Source organism: Triticum aestivum, chromosome 3B, assembly GCF_018294505.1.
Source record: "Triticum aestivum cultivar Chinese Spring chromosome 3B, IWGSC CS RefSeq v2.1, whole genome shotgun sequence".
NCBI classification, from domain to species: Eukaryota; Viridiplantae; Streptophyta; class Magnoliopsida; order Poales; family Poaceae; genus Triticum; species Triticum aestivum.
In genome coordinates, this window is record NC_057801.1 from 753919020 (window position 1) to 753935746 (window position 16727).

Genomic DNA, 16727 nt, shown 5'->3' on the forward strand with positions numbered 1-16727 from the left:
CCTATCAGGTGTTTTGGTGGCTGAAACATAAATATTCCCTCCTTTTAGTTAGTTACCTATATTATTCTTTGGTTCTGGTTTAATATTGATTGTTATTGTTTGGCAAGTTACTGTAACTTGATTGATATTGTTTGGCAAGGCACAAGCCAAATAATGGATGGAAATTAAATATATCTTGCTCTGCTAAACAAAAGGCCATCGACCTGTCGGTCGGCAAAAGATAACAACGTCCTACTGTTGGTCAGGAAAGGTTTATGGCAGGGCCTAGAGAATGTTGGTCGGCGAATGTACTATCATCAGACTGTCGGTCGGGAAAAGTTCATGGCAGGGCCAACAGAAAGTCGGTCGGCAAAGAAACTACCATTAGACAGTCGGTCGGGAAAGATTATCATCAGACAGTCGGTCGGGAAAGGGTCATAGCAGGGCCAACAGAAAGTCGGTCGGTAATTCTTTAAAAAGTCGTCAAGCTGTCGGTCGGGAAAGATATGTCGGTCGGGAAATGGCTTTCCCGTCTGGACTTTCCCCAACAGACGTGGTCGGTCGGCAATAGTCTTTCCCGACCGACTGTGTGTCGGTGGACGTTGTTTTTCCGACCAACTTGTTTGTTGGGGATGTAGTGTTGTGGTGTAGTGAACGTCATGGAGGCGCCGTCCATTCGGCGCTAGATCGGATCTTCCACGATTTGAATCGCCGCGAGTACGACTCCATCAACCGCGTTCTTCTAACGCTTCCGCTTAGCGATCTTCAAGGGTATGAAGATGCTCATCCTCTCCCTCTCTTGTTGCTAGAATCTCCATAGATTGATCTTGGTGATGCGTAGAAATTTTTGAATTTCTGCTACGTTCCCCAACAGGGGTACTCATCACATCGTCTCCCGATCAGTGGGATTGTGCTGAGGACTCCCATGGCCATTCACTCATGGGCCAGTTCGGACAGCCGACGCATACACAAGGAAGATTCCACAAGACTTGGTGATCAAGACAAGGACTCCTCTCCACCAATGTACTCGACTAGGACTCTTGTTATCCTAGGCCTCTGGTAAATTATATAAGCCAGGGCCAGGCTAGACGATAGATGATTATGACATTATTCATCATACCCTTAGATTTTAGACCACAACATATGATCTCGAGCTAGATCAACTCTGTAATCATACACATCGAATATAATCGAGCAGGAGTGGTGTTTGACCTCTTAGAGAGGGCCCTAACCTGGGTAAACACCGTGTCTCTCGTCTCCTGTTACCCATCGATCATAGGACACACAGCTTGGGACCCCCTACCCGAGATCTGTCGGTTTTGACACTGACAAAGGGTACTCTCCTCAGTTGACCGCTACATTGTTTTCCCAGACCCTAATTTACGGGATCTCCAGTCACATAGGTTGGGTTATCCCCATGGCAACTTACGTGGGTCTCATGTCCATACTCGATGTATTTTCTATCACAATCTGTGATACCCTTTCGTAAAGGGATCCAGATTCTTAGTCGTTGATACATCTCCGTCGTATCCACTTTTCCAACCACTTTTGCTCTTGCTTTGGACTCTAATTTGCATGACTTGAATGAAACTAACCCGGACTAACGTTATTTTCAGTAGAACTACTATGGTGTTGTTTTTGTCAGAAATAAAAGTTCTCAAAATTGGACGAAACTTTTTGAAGATTTTTTATGAAATATAAAAAAATATTGGAGCAAAGATCCATAGGATGGGACCCACTAGTGGTCTACAAGCCACATGGGCGCGGCCACCCCCTTGGGCGTGCCCATGTAGCTTGTGGGGCCCACGTGGCTACGCTGACCCTAATCTCAAGCCTATAAATTCCTATTTCATCATGTTTTACGATACGGAGCTGCCGCCACCTCCTTTTCTTCATCGGGAGGCCAGATCTGGAGTCTGGTTGGGGCTCAGGAAAGGGGGATTCATCACCATCATCATCACCAACCCTTCTTCATAACCAATTTCATGATGCTCACCACCAGAAATGAGTAATTCCTTCGTAGGCTTGCTGGACGGTGATGGGGTTGGATAAGATTTACCATGTAATCAAGTCTATTTGTTAGGGCTTGATCTCTAGTATCCACTATATTTTGATATTGATGTTGCTATGACTTTGTCATGCTTAATGCTTGTCACTAGGGCCCGAGTGCCATGATTTCATATCTGAATCCTTTATGTCTTCATCAATATATTTGAGTTCTTGATCCTATCTTGCAAGTTATACGCATCTATTACGTGTTACGACTGCATACCCCAAGGTGACAATAATTGAGATTATTTTCGGTGATTACCGTAGTTTGAGGAGTCCATGTATTCACTATGTGTTAATGTTTTGTTCCGGTTCTCTATTAAAAGGAGGCTTTAATATCCTTTAGTTTCCGTATTGTTCGACGGTGTCCTAGATAAGGGGGTACTAACCCAGTGGGCCAATTGCTCTTCGGGTCAGGCCAACGACTCCTCATTTGTGGTCAAGATGGACTCCGGAGGCCGCACGGAGGAGGCGTGATCAAGAGTGCTTCTCCTGAAGACTTGACGTATACTCCAGGATCTCTACTGCTGCCTAGTTTCTAGCCACCGACCTTGTAACCCTAGATACCCTTCCTAGCGTGGATATAAGCCATAGGGCTTAGCCCGTAGAGGGGACATCAATGACAAATCATTCACCTAGCTCTAGAGTTTACTAATGCGAAGGTTCTTTCGGGTTCAGTAATGTGAAGGGCTCGCTCGAGTTCAGTAATGCGCTCGCACATGCGCGTACGGGAGAAACATGCAAACCACCCCTGCTTCGCTCGGCCCGACCATCCACCGTATACCATGAAATCCCAAAAAAATCCTTCTACGATGATTTTTTACGTTATGAATGGTCCAAAGAACGTCATGCAGGTACGCCTGCAGCCCATCCAGGACGAAGATCTCATTTTCTATCGTTTTTGTCACAATTATTGTCATGGAAGTGTCAATTCCAGGAGAGCTCCTCTGCGCGAGCCACGGCGTGAGCAATTCTTGGCCACGGTGGTTTGGAGTACATCTGCATCCATCTATTCCAAAGTCCACCCATGCAAACAGTGCATGAAAGAAAAAATAACGATGTAAACCTTCCAGGTCGAGCGGGGAGCTCAATCTCGGGGGCGACCTGGGGGCAGGCGACGGGGAACTCATAGCGGCGGCGGGGTACCAACAGGTGCCCTTCAACGAAGAGAGCCTGTCGGGGATGGCAACGTCCAGCAGCCGCGCTCCTCTTTGCAGGTGGAGGGCGAAGAGGAGCGACACCATCGTCGAGCAGGACAAGGCCGTCGTTCCCGTGCTCCTCCCGCTCGTTCTTGACCTCACTAAAAGAAAGGCAACTTTCAACTTTGGCCCAACCTAGGTGGCACAAACGATGCGGGCGAGAGGGAGAGGCGACGCGAACAAGATGAAGAGACAGAGACAGTGACACCTAAGAAGAAGGCGGAAGACACGTCCGAGAGGAAGGTGCGTCTACGTCAAAGGTGAGCTAGGGAGATTTGGAAAAGACCGAAATTTCCAAATAACGTGCGGAGAAATGAACAGCGAATCCTAAAACGTCTTATAAAACTTGGGAGTAGCAACGAACAACACGCAAGCTGGTCAACTTCGGCACGCCACCAAAATTATAACACACACAAGGGAATAAAGAAAAAAAGTATATCTCAGGTAACAAAGCAGCATCTACCTTTAATGGAGATCGATAATATAACCAATACTCTAATACTGGTATAAATGATCATCTTTGTTCTCTGTTTTCCTATCTATTAAGCTAAAGCGACCCGGTGGCTACGGGTCCTGTCCAAAAATGTCCTTGCCTTTTCCCCATGGCATGCCATGGCGCCTCAAAACTACCTACAGCCCCTATCTAGCTGCTCACACTTCCAGCTTCGGATGGATGGATTTTCACTGCGGTAATGCCTGTGTGTTATGACGACATGATCGGAGCAGGCTGGTACTTAAATTCAGGCAAACTCTCGAGCCTGCAAGCAAAAAGCAAACAAATATCACACATGTGCTCGTCTTGCTGCTTAAGAGTGGATTCATTGCAACAATATTACTACTGTCTTGTCTTTTTATTTTCTTGGTAGTCGAAACAGGTCTAGAAAAAACAGAACTGTTATCTCGAAAAACACAGCGAAATTTAAGGTCAGACCCCATGCAAGCACATACCTTTGCCTAACTTTGAGAATGCCCGTGCCAAGTTGCATGGGTATGCCCATGATAATGCACTCACTGACTCCGTCTATCTGATCCTCGCGCCCGGCGTATGAAGCATTGAAGAGATGCTCCGAAGTTTTCTCGAAAGAGGCCAGCATCAGCACGCTGCTCTTCATCTTCGCAATCCCATACCTCGTGATGCCCAGGACTTCACCCTGCGCAGAGCATCAACGCGGGCAGCATGTTCGTTAGTCTTCCAAGGACATGGGGCAGGCCAAAGATGGAGGGTGTTGCAATTGTAAGATCAAAGTGTCAAGATTGACGATTACTACTACTGTACCTTGTATGTCATCAGATCTGCCAGAAGCATCATATGTCTCAGATCAATGATCATGTTGTTGCTCTCAAATGTATACTGAATCTCATCGATGATAGATCTCCTTGCGGCCTCGATTCCGAGTGTCTGGTTCACCTCCATGATGTGATTACTTTTTGTTTTCATAGCGTCTACTCCTGGAGCGCCCAATACCGCTAACAGGTTTGTTCTGTAATACACAATGAATGTACTTGGTTACCATATATCATCTCACAAAAATACTCACAGCAAGGCTTATAAACAATTCCCAGAAGCAATTCGCTAAAATATTTCAACACATCATTGAATGAAGGTTGACAAAGAAAGAAATTAGAAAGCTCATGGTCTCTCTTTTCTCAAACGGAATGAGAAACAGTCCATGAAGGTTTTTAGAGAGCGCTCTTGCGATTGAAACTTTCCAGCAAAGGTAACAACAAGCTCCTCACTGGCAGTAAACTTCATGCCGCCAAAGCTGAATAAATAGTAAAAGTCTTACCCTTCAACCAGCAGGTTATATCTTTCAATGGTTTTGTCACGTCCTTTAACGGGGTTGACAACAGCTCTTTCAACAGTTTGAATACCCTGAATTGATTAAAACTGTCAGCAACATCCTCATAATGGCACCCAAAAAAAACATAGCACGTCGTGTTTACCTTCACAATCACTTTTGGAAGCATGGATTTGAGATTGTGCAGCTCAAACTGGAGTTTGGATCTATCTGTTCCATCTGGATATATTCTCAACTTGGCTTCATCAATTACACGAACATGCTGCGAATATCATATACCATGATTACAGCCACAGAGAATGTATTGGACGTATCACATCAAACTCAAAGCGTTATTCATACCTGAGATTTTAACTTGAGTTTTGGATAATTTATTATTGATAGCTGCACAGAGTCGGCAGAGATTCCTTCGTACCCCTGAGCTTCTATTCGTTGCATATCAAGTTTCACAACCAAATTTGGCTGGCTTGATTTCAAGACAATCTTTATGGCTGCTGCCACCTGTTCAGGCATTACAAGGCTTCTCAGCAAGTTGAGTGCTTCCTTACAAAATATATCTGTTACACTAATAGCTTTTTCTTCATTTTCATGCTCATGTAGAAAAAGAGATGCAACGACTACAGTACCAGACAAACTAAAACCAAGACAAATCATTGAATAATCTCCACTTCAACATGTTAACAGTGCAATATTTTCTATTAAACTAACAGTTATTAACATTATTGCTGGACAGATAAGAAAATTCGTACAAAAAATATAATTATATTTGTTATTTTAGTAACATAAAAACAGCCAAATACAAATAAAAGTTTCAGCATCAATAACGAAAGCCCAAACTTCCTCGATTCTGGGATTGAATTTCTTGCTATAAACTTGTTTTAGACTGTCCTTTTCAGGCCTTTGTAGTTCTCTTTGCAAAACCTAGCCCCCCCCCCCCCCCCCCAGGTCCTTTGAACATGATCATCCGCATATTTTGTGAATTGTGTTTTGTACAATATAGATAATATAACCATCAGGGCCTCCTGTAAAGTTTCTATAATGCATAAATAATTTAATGCCTGGGAAATGACAAATAATCTATCTTCGCAGCTATAGATGGACTAAATATATGCAACATGTTCTTTTAAAAAGAAAAACAGGAGGAAAGTGCAAGCAGCCAAACTTTCTTTATGTGTGCGCAAAATTTTAAAAGAAATTCTGAAAAAATATACCTCGCCCAGCACTACTTTCTCGATACAACGTTTCACCTTTACGCCAAATGACTCATCCTGCCCAGACAAAAGTTCTGCAGTGATAATAGGTGTGCTTATCTTTTTAGCAGCATTGATGATTTCCTTGATGCGAGGAACTCCAAGAGTAACATCTTTATTGGTGTTCATTAAGGAAACAAGTACTTAGTGATCTAAACAATCTTATAAAAGTTTACAGAGGGAGTATAAAGGAAATGAATCTAGTGAATTCAACATCATGTGTTTATATTTACGGACTTTGTATGCCACAACATCGTACCATATTAATAGTGACGGCATAAAACCTCCTTGTTCGAACTGTTGACAGTATCATGTTATATTTGTTAAACTATAAATGACAAGAGCAGCCCCCTAAATAAAAGGTTTCAGATAAGAAACTAAATATGCCCCACTTCAGCATGTTAAAACACCACAATTTTCCTTAAATACATAGCACAGAAAGGATACTCATGCTGGCTACTCCTGCAAAATGAAAGGTTTTCAGTGTCATCTGGGTCCCAGGCTCCCCAATACTCTGAGCCCCGATTGCACCAATTGATGCTCCTGCTTCGATTATTTTTGAGTGATAACGAGATAAACAAGTATCAAGAAAAACCTGAGCCAGGAAAAGGAAAAACAAGTCATGTAGCAGACCGACAGAAGAACAAAATGCACGGACAAACTATAAATAACAATCCTTGGGGCGGATCTAAAACCAGTCTTACCTACTGTGGTACTGTGTATTACCAAAGATTCATTTCTCAACAAAACTAGGAAAATGTTGCATCAGGAAGTGTTTGGTGAGCATATCACAGTTGAAGTGCTTGAAAGAGGCTCACAAAATTTACATTCAAATAATTTAGGAGTGGTTGCTAGTTTGGTATTGACATCGACAGAAAAAGCAAGGCACATTTTGCGGGGCAAGCAACAAGCATAAACCACCAGCTTGTTTAATATAAGAAATTTAAAAAGCCTACAAACTTGACAAGTAGATCAATACAGCATGCAACTTATGCAGTAACTCTAAACGCATGAATGAACACCAATAAAGGACCATAACAGTAAACCGTTACCATACTGATCTACTTGCTGGTAGAAAAGTTGATAATCTCATACATTTAAATGAGAGATCTAAAGTCTGACTGGATTTCTTTTTCTTGGAGAAAAAAATGGAAGATTTGTGCCACGATACATCATGCATAGATAGACAAAAGAAGTTTAGGTACAAGCCTAAGGCTCAGGCTACACCCAGCCAACAACGGCACTTCCTACATTACCCAGCGACATCCTACCTCCAGCAACAGCAAAGCCAACCTTGCTGTACCTACTGTTGACCATGCCTAACTGGATATAAGCGATGTGTCTAAGATTACAGCACTTTGGCAAAGCAATTATGAATTAGTAAATGCAAAGTATGATACATACCTGCAGTTGTTTTGCAGATATGCCAGAAATATTAGCAGCAACGCACTCCTCAATGCTGGAGTCCTTCCTTCCCACATGATCTTCATCTAGGTGAAGTGCCCGCCTTGTGTTTCTCAGCATTTTGATGCGATTCCCGACAAATTTTGTTAACAATTCCTTGAACCTATCGCTACAACCACCAGCTGAGGGGTCTTGTTCGGAGAGCTTATCATTTAACATTTGTGAGATTCCCTCAGGAGATAATGTTTCATGTCCCCTTTGAGGACATGTGGCCTACAATGTCAAGACATCATTGGTCAATGAACAGAGCACAAGGCACACTTTCCTTTATCAATCTAAGAAAGCATTCATGTATGTTAAAACTAACCATGACTTTCATAAACAATTGGTCCAGATTCAAGGGATTGCCACCTTTTCCTTCCATCTTTACAGGATCCATGCCATCATCTCCATAGACAAATTGAACTATACCACCACTAGCGTTGCGGACTGTCTGATCATAGAAAACTGAGAGATCTTCCAAACCCTTCATTAACCTACGGGACATGTATCCAGTTTCTGCTGTTTTGACCTATGATTAGAAGTTCACAAGAAAAAAAACAGATATCAGACTCCAACTAAGAAATAAAATGATATATCTACGTTTTTGAAAGAAAAGGGTTATTTGAAGTATCCAGAAGTCTGACATAGTTGGTAGGTTGCTGCAGATACCAAAAATTAAAGTTTTGATGTATGCTACTCCAGGTTTTGGGGCTGGGATTTACCCTTTCCCTTTACCGAAATAACTAGTCAGCTTTAGTGTTATGATCTGCTTTAAAAGTTGCACATTCTAAGCTGTCAGGCTGGCCCAATCAGTGAACTAAATTACATTTTTGATATGTAATAGGAGTAGTATGCAACCAAAATATGATCTAGATTTAGACCTACCGCTGTGTCAACAAGACCTTCTCTTCCACCCATTGTATGGAAGAAAAACTCAGTAGCAGTCAAACCGGTATAGAATGAATTAGCAACAAAACCTTTCGCCTGCAAATGGAAGACAAAGAAAATAGCTTAGCTGAAGAGAACATACATGTGTTGTCACAATAATATGATCCCACACACTGAATACAAATAAAATGGCAGTTGGACCAAGTAGAAAAGAAAAAAAGATTAAAGATGAATTAGTAAATTCTGACTACAAATGTCATTTCATGTAATGCCGTATGCAAATAATACACTACTACTGTACGAACAAATGGATTGCTCACTGCCATTGATAAAAACTAGTTGAAAAATATCATCCGACGTGTCACTGACATGGGCCACATGCGGACATGCCTCACAAGTCATCCTCAGGGTGGATGGAATTTTCAAATTTATACAACTTCCTGATGGTACTTGGCTAATTATGCCCTAGCAGTATGAATCTTTCTACAAGATATCCTGCAACAGAGCTGACGGGCCCTCAACAAAATAAAGATTCACATAACCATTCAGCAAATTTTCAAGTGTGTGGTGCATGGCATACGAAAACAAAAAGTGGTTGCACAAATGAACAAATCATATTTCTTAGTCCTGTTCTTACCGCGGGGGTCTTTGAATTTATAGGGAAGTGAGGAAGCGTTCGATCTATAAAACCATTTGGGGCACGGCGTCCTCCAACTGATTGTTGGCCAACACATACAACCATCTGACTGATATTGATTGGAGAACCTTTAGATCCACACTGAGACATAATCAATGGGCTGTTCCTCCAGTGAAGTGTACTCATACAGTGCTGAAAAAATAAGGTTCAACTCAAGTCATTCAATGCACAAGTATGATTAATTGAAAATGGACACAACAGGTTCGCCAGTGGACTTGAATCATTTATCGATACTTTCACTAAATCCTCACTTTAAAATAAAAATTAGGCTAGTGATAAGAAACTTGTGTATTGAAAAAATTAGGCTAGTCAAAAAGAGATCTGTACAAGGAAAATTTGCTAGGTAAAACTGCAAAGTTGTGATACTGCAAACATAATATCAAATGTTAGACTGAAGGAATCTGACGCCGAAGTTTTTCCAACTTGTACAAAATAGGGTGTTCAAAAACGGCTTTGTCCAAGCAGCTGATGTGAACAGTACACCTACGGTTGTACTAGAGTATCAAGCAGCCAGGTTGGTTGGGTTTGCCAACCCATAATTGAACACCCCTAATATATAGTTGTATAAAAAGGCTCCGGCTAGAAAAACAATCAGAAGCTAATTGGTTAAGGAATCGGGATGGACCAAGAAAACCAGTTAGAACTTACATCTCCAGCTGTGTCTCTTAATTTATTTAGTACACCAGATATCCGAGCCTCCAATGTTTGAGCTCTGCTGCATCCTGGTTGTGGTTTGAGTGCACCCTTTGAATATTGAGCAATAAGCTCATGGCATTCTTGATATCCTTCTCCTATTGTTTTCCCCTTTTTCTCATTTAGACTTTCTCCTGGTTGGACATCATCCACACCAATTGAAAACCCATGATTCCCTATGAACCTTGCACTGCAGGAGAAAAGGTAAATACCTTGGATCAGGACAAACTTTTTATAAACTAGTTTCACATAGCAATTTACAATCACAATCGAAATAAGCAAATATACAATTGATAATCTGCAAAATTTCAATAAGAATTGCACTATATGAATTTGGAAAAAATGTGTACTAGGTATGATCTCAGAAAGTAAATAAGAAAAAGAAATATATTTGTATACAAGTTAGAAGAAAGTAAAGATGGTGCCTTTACGTATGATCTCAGAAAGTAAATAAGAAAAAGAAATATATTTGTATACAAGTTAGAAGAAAGTAAAGATGGTGCCTTCACATTTTTATTCTCTTGAGCAAATGGATAAGAGAAAATTAGTAGTATGGTACAAAATTACAAATAATTAAGAAAGGATAATGTTGTACTCCCTCCGTAAACTAATATAAGAGCATTTAGAACACTAAAATAGTTATCTAAACGCTCTTATATTAGTTTACAGAGGGAGTACAAATCTTTGAACTAGTCTCACCTAAACTTCGCCAGACGATTCATACAGCTTGCTGCAGCGTGAGAATTATAATCTCTTATAAGAACGGAGAACATGCCCTCATTATTCCCATTACCTGGAGACAAAACGTCAATCAAATTTTGGTTTGCTTTCCAATCTGTCAAGAGAAGTGAAAATAACAAATACTAGGCCAAATGAATAATGCTGTTTGCTAATGTGAGTGCTGAAATGCACACCATCTGTTATATGTGGTTTATGGCATGATTCATGAGAGTACATCATGACAGAGCTATGACAATGAATAACTAACACTCCTGAAAAAAAAGAAAATATCCCAAGAACACGGTACATGATGTCCTGGAATCTAGATTGACATGGATAATTTAGATATGACCATACAATGCACTATTTCATACAGTCAATAAATTGGCATACATCAATAATACCAAGGTCCCATTTCCTCCAAAAAACAATTCCAAGGTCCAATCCTGAGCTTTGCACTTACATCCTAAACTCTGTAGTATAATTTCTGAATTTTTTCTCCAACATGCATCAAAATGTGTGTCATTTAACATTAAGGAGTATGTCAAAATGACGCAAAGATACAAGTAACTCCCAAAACAGAATGCTCAAAAGCCCAAAAAAACAAGAATTATCTATCTAACACTGCAAAAGAAATAAAGAATAAGAAGCCATGAAAACCAAAAAGAAACTAGCAAGCAGAAAAAAGCTAAAGAGAGATTATCATCGCAAATGTTGGGCGCCTCTTAAGTGCAAGATATTTGTTTGGCTAGGGGCAGCCAATTGCTATTGGACTGCACATTGTTTGGAGCATATTTGTTACAACATCCAGATGAATGCCTTCTGTGAAGCCAGGAGGATGAGACGATCTCCCATCTCCTTACAAACTACGTTGTATCCAGGAGATAAGGTGAGGGCCTCCAGATCATTGATCACTCACTCTTTGGAGACTGGCGCAGGAGAAATGTGCCATCTTCAAGGACGCATGGTCAGACAGCCAGCTGAAGTTCTGAAAGTTGGCAGGAGCAAAGGCGCTTTGCCTGCTCCCACTGCACGCTAGGCCTCCAGATGCAGTGGTAGCTTGAGCTGGGGGTTTTCCTTGACCACTCTTTGGTTGTCTTTTGGTAGCTCTGTTAGTTTGTTAGCTTAGCTTGTTTTCGATGCTCTTGCATCACTTCTTTTCTCTGTGCTTTTTTCTGTTGTTTAGTTATAGTTGTATTTTGCGCCTTCCTGGCTTTCTCCTTCTAATGAAATATGACATGCGCTTTGGGGCGTGTTCAAGAGCGAAATCATTGCAAAGTAAGGTTCAGCTATTGCACAAAAGCATGGTAGCGTAGACTAATAACAGTTTGCTGCTTGGGTGGAACATACATAGTTTATTTTACAAGACAAGATGAAAAACTACTCTTCCTACATCAAATAAATAATTTTCAACACTCAGGCATGTAAATAAAATAGTCTGAAGCATTACAATGAAAAGAAAAATTATGCAGTACAAACAAAACATTTTATTAAGAAGACGCATACAAAACTAGAACAGTGTTCAACCTTCTAATCCCAAGAAATGGTTCTTTAGATGAATCATTGAACTAGAAATCAAAACAAACTTATAAAATGTTCTCACCTAAAGTTTTCTTCCCAACTTGCCCAGATAAAAGTTCACTGTTTCGGAAGTAGACAAAACCATCATTCGGACACATTGCATCATGTACTGCTTCAGATGTCTTATCTTCGACAGTAAGAGGGCATTTCTTCGTACAGATTTTCTCTCTAACACCAAGATTCAGATAGACCTTTGTAAATGCGTTAGGACGTACTAACACACTGAATAGTTGTTTACCAGTCCAAAGCTCAATAGGCTGCAAAAGAGCAGATATATAGTCATTCCAGAGTAACAAGAAAAAACATGCTCCATTTAAAGTCTCTTGTTAAGCATAAAAATGCTGAAACTTGCTTTCCGAAAAGAAGTAGCAACTCAGAGTGAGGGTGCCTCGTTTCCATATTAATACTTTGCAAATTTATTAGCTATTTTATGATGTATATACTTGTAACAAACATTAGAAGAAGCACAAATGGCATAACTGTTTATATAACTACTTTGATGCTTGCAATAAACATTAAAGCATGGAGAACATATAGCCATAAAGAAAAATAATTCAAAGAAAATATTACCTTAATTAATGCTGGTGTTGGCAAATCAATATTTTCCATTGCATCTCCAAGATATGAACATAAGAGAGTAAAGGAAGACCTGTCATAGAAGGAGTCTTTTCTCGTGATCAGAAAAGAAGATGTCAAAAAGTCCTGCGTGGAAGCAACCAGTATTTCCCCATTCTTAGGGGTACATAAATTGTTCTGAACCTGTGAAATTAAATATCAGGTATCAAACTAGTGTTAGTGCATCCAAAGCAAAACAAAAATATTAAACTAAAAAAGAAGAGTTTGCAAGTGCTACCCCCATAAGCATAAGTGCTTCAGTACGAGCTTCCTCTGTCTGTGGGACGTGCAAATTCATCTCATCTCCATCAAAATCAGCATTGTAAGGGTTGCATACAGACTCATTAAATCTTAGTGTTCTCCAGGGCATTATCCTTGCCTGAACTCGATAAAAAAGGAACCAAAGGTGAGACATCATTTAGTACAACAAGTACAGCGCAATCAGGCGTGTACATAAACTCTCCTTTTCTATCAATGCTTTGAAACGCAAAGCTGTTGTGTTTTCTTGAAGAAGAAAATAGAGCAATTTATACCCTGTGTGACATGATTGACATTCTATGCAAGCTCGGTTGTCTGTTGAAGAGGACAATGTCGCCATCTTCTAAATGCCTTTCGACTATACAGCCATATTTCAAATCCCGAGCAGCGATCCTTCTATCACAGTACTTTAAATGCCTAAAATGTAGTCCACAGCAAAGTATGAAAGCTGAACTTGTTAAAAATTAAATAATTCAGAAAATTACAACTTACAGCTTTGTTCCATCAGGTTGTAATATAAAATTTGCCCCTGGATGTTTGTGTGGTCCATTTCGTATACATTGACGCAGCTTCTCTATGTTATAGTATGAAACTCTTTCAGGATAAGTCAAGACTCGAGCCATCAAAATAGGAATAGCCACCTATAAGTTTCAATTAGTAATGACATACAAAATCAACAAGACAGTGAACATAAGGAACATCGACCAAATATGGACAAGTACCTCTGTTATCCTCAAATTTGGGTCAGGAGATATGACAGTCCTTCCGGTGTACTCCGTACGTTTTCCGGACAAGTTCCCACGAAAACGGCCTGTCTTGCCTTTGAGTCGTTGAATAAGGCCACGGTGTTGTGAGTCAATAAGACAGGGGGCATCACTATTGATATATTCAACAACTTGAAGTTGAAGGTGTTGCCAGCAATCCTTGAAAGAAACAAAGGAGAAAACTGAGCTAGAGTTTCCGAATGAAATTACACTTTAATCAGATTAAAGTAATGCAAGATTAGAAAAGATCATGATGCAAATATTACAGCATAGATATATCATCAGATTTCCTCTTCAAACAGCACTTCTGAGGTAGTTACTTGGGCACATAATCTAGAAGAGAATGTGTAAAATATCTTGCCGTTTTATATGTCTAAATTGCAGAATTGTTTGGACTGTGATGTTGATAATGCACCAGCTACCAGCCCATACAGGGAGGATGATAATTCAACACCAATGATTAAAGTTATTACTAAATATTCAATTACGTTAGCAAAAATGTCTATTTATCTCACGCCGCGTATAAATCATATTTCCTGAGCAGCACTTCCATACAACCAACAAATATTTAAAGTGTCTCTTGAGCAGACCTCATCATCGTATCCAACAATCAGCTCTCAAGTTGGGCATTTCATGAACAAATAGAGGAGGACTAGTTTTCTAGAATGCAATGAAAATTTCAGATAACACATATGTAGCACTCCGTAGAGGCAAAGAAAACAGTGGTAAATATAAGAGAAATGAAAGAAAAACGAGTGAAGGACTCTGGGTAATCTTACAAAGCATTTCACGAGCGGTTCACCACTTTGAAGGGTCCCCTTAAGGATGGAATTTGTATTAACAATATTCTTCAATATGCAAGTAATACTATCTTCATTGCTGCGAGAAGCAAGACAATTAATGACATTCATGTGGTTATGATGAAACGCCGTTATATAAGTTCAAGGTGCCAAAGAACAAACCTCATTCTACCACCACCCCCACCAACAAAAACGGAAGGACGGATAGGCACAGGTGGCACTGCGATCTCTGTAATGATAAGTTTCTCAGGCCTATCACCAAGGTTTAGCAATTCACAGTCCTGCAGAATATTGAAGTGTGATAGTAAAAAACACAGGAAAAAACCCATGTCCTATGTACTGCGGTAATCGGCTGAAAGTAATAAATACTCTTGTAAGGCGAAAACAGAGTGGCATCCACCTCATCAATCATTCTTCTGAAAAGAGATAGAACAGTTGCAGGGTCCAACGTGTGAATTGAAGTAATGGCTAGTTTTTCCTTCTTGTGTGATAACGCAGACCGTAGTTCTTCTGTACTTCCATCCAAAGTTTTGCTACAATCATGAACAATTACCAAGCCCATTCTGCCCTTCTTAGCTACACCTGCACATCCAACCAGTTCATTCATTACTAGGAAATCCCAAGGGAAATTTACATGCCACAGGTAACATAGGAGAGAAAAGGGAGTATCAGAAGGAAGCTTGCCATTTATGAATCCACACCAGGGGCAACGGGATAGCTTGCATTTGTCCCTCACTTTCTTCATGAGGGCGAATTTGACCAGCGGTTCTGCTCTAGGTTGTCGCATCTTCTTCAGAAACTCTCGGCGATCCTTCTCCACGAGAAGGACCCTGCTGCAGCCCTGCAAAGGCACGGTGTAACAAGTATAAGAACCACAACATATCTGATCACAGACCCCGAGACATTTTGGCTTCTCCTCGGCGTTAGTTACCTTGCAGATACACTTGACCACATCCAGGATATTGTTGAAGAACCCAACATTGAAAACCGGCAGCGCGAGCTTCAGGTAACCGAAATGGCCTGGGCACTCGGTGTACGAACCGTGGCAGGTGCCGCACTCCCCCTGCTTGTTCGCAGCTCCCTGGAATTTGCCACAGTAAATCGATAATACAACGCATTGCACAAACAGAGTGGCATGCCTGGCTAGAGCACATATGAATCCCTGAATTGTTCAGGCAGATGCGCAGATGAATCCCTGAATTGATCAATGGGGATGAGGCGAGGGATTACCATCCGCGTGTCGAGCAGTCCGTTGGGCGCCGGCTTCATGTTGGGCTCGTAGATCCGGTTGTTCCAGACCTGCGCCTCCGCGGACTGGCGTATCTCCTTGCCGGAGAACATGCTGAAGCGCATGCTCTTTCTGCAGCGAAGCGGGGCGAGGGGTCAGTGAGCGGGCGGCGAACACGACGGCGCAAGGGGGTGGGAAGCAGAGCATCCTTACATCCTTCGGGTGCCGACATCCTCGATGAAGGGCTCCTTGGTGCACCGCAGCTTCTCCTCCTGCCGCAGCATCTCGCCCGGACGGCTCCGCCCGATGCCGCGGCCGTGGATTTGTGGCGGATGGGTTTACGGGGAGGCGGTGGCTGCTCGGGGGCGGGGGCGGGGGCACCGGCCGCTCCTCCTCGTTGCTGGAGGAGGGGCGGGGGGCGAGCGGGAGGACGGGACGCGGCGGCTGCGAGGGGCGGCGGCGGCGGCGGCTCCTGGGGAGGGAGGCGGCGCGGAACCGATCACTTTTCACTTGCGGAAGGGAACATATTAAATAGGTAAGGCGAAATATGAACTTACTATATCTACTACTTTTTCTAGGGTTTTGCTGTGTCGCCTCTTAGGTCGATTGGTTGGATTCTCTTGCCATAGTCACCAGGTCTCGGGTTCGATCCTTCGTCTCGAGTATCCACCTTTTTGCTTCCTTGTTTTTACAAACGCTAATTGGGAACCAACATATTTATCACTTGCATTTTCTGAGCTTTTGCAAAAAAAAAACGACCA

General features: G+C 41.6%; 1 protein-coding gene across 1 annotated transcript; it reads right to left on the minus strand.

Annotated features, from left to right (window-relative positions):
• Window positions 1-3543: 3543 nt before the first annotated feature.
• LOC123072219 (DNA-directed RNA polymerase III subunit 1) lies at window positions 3544-16436 on the minus strand. Its single transcript, XM_044495788.1, has 27 exons — window positions 16180-16436; window positions 15969-16098; window positions 15670-15819; window positions 15423-15579; window positions 15139-15320; window positions 14901-15019; window positions 14718-14817; window positions 13897-14097; window positions 13667-13815; window positions 13450-13591; window positions 13155-13295; window positions 12872-13060; window positions 12324-12558; window positions 10700-10793; window positions 9956-10190; window positions 9248-9439; window positions 8608-8706; window positions 8048-8251; window positions 7681-7953; window positions 6724-6871; window positions 6238-6389; window positions 5369-5527; window positions 5172-5288; window positions 5015-5100; window positions 4504-4708; window positions 4176-4378; window positions 3544-3985 (listed from the first exon to the last, which is right to left on the minus strand). Exons 1-27 carry the CDS (start codon window positions 16248-16250, stop codon window positions 3931-3933), a joined length of 4188 nt encoding a protein of 1395 aa, XP_044351723.1. The 5' UTR covers window positions 16251-16436; the 3' UTR covers window positions 3544-3930.
• Between the last annotated feature and the right edge of the window lie 291 nt (window positions 16437-16727).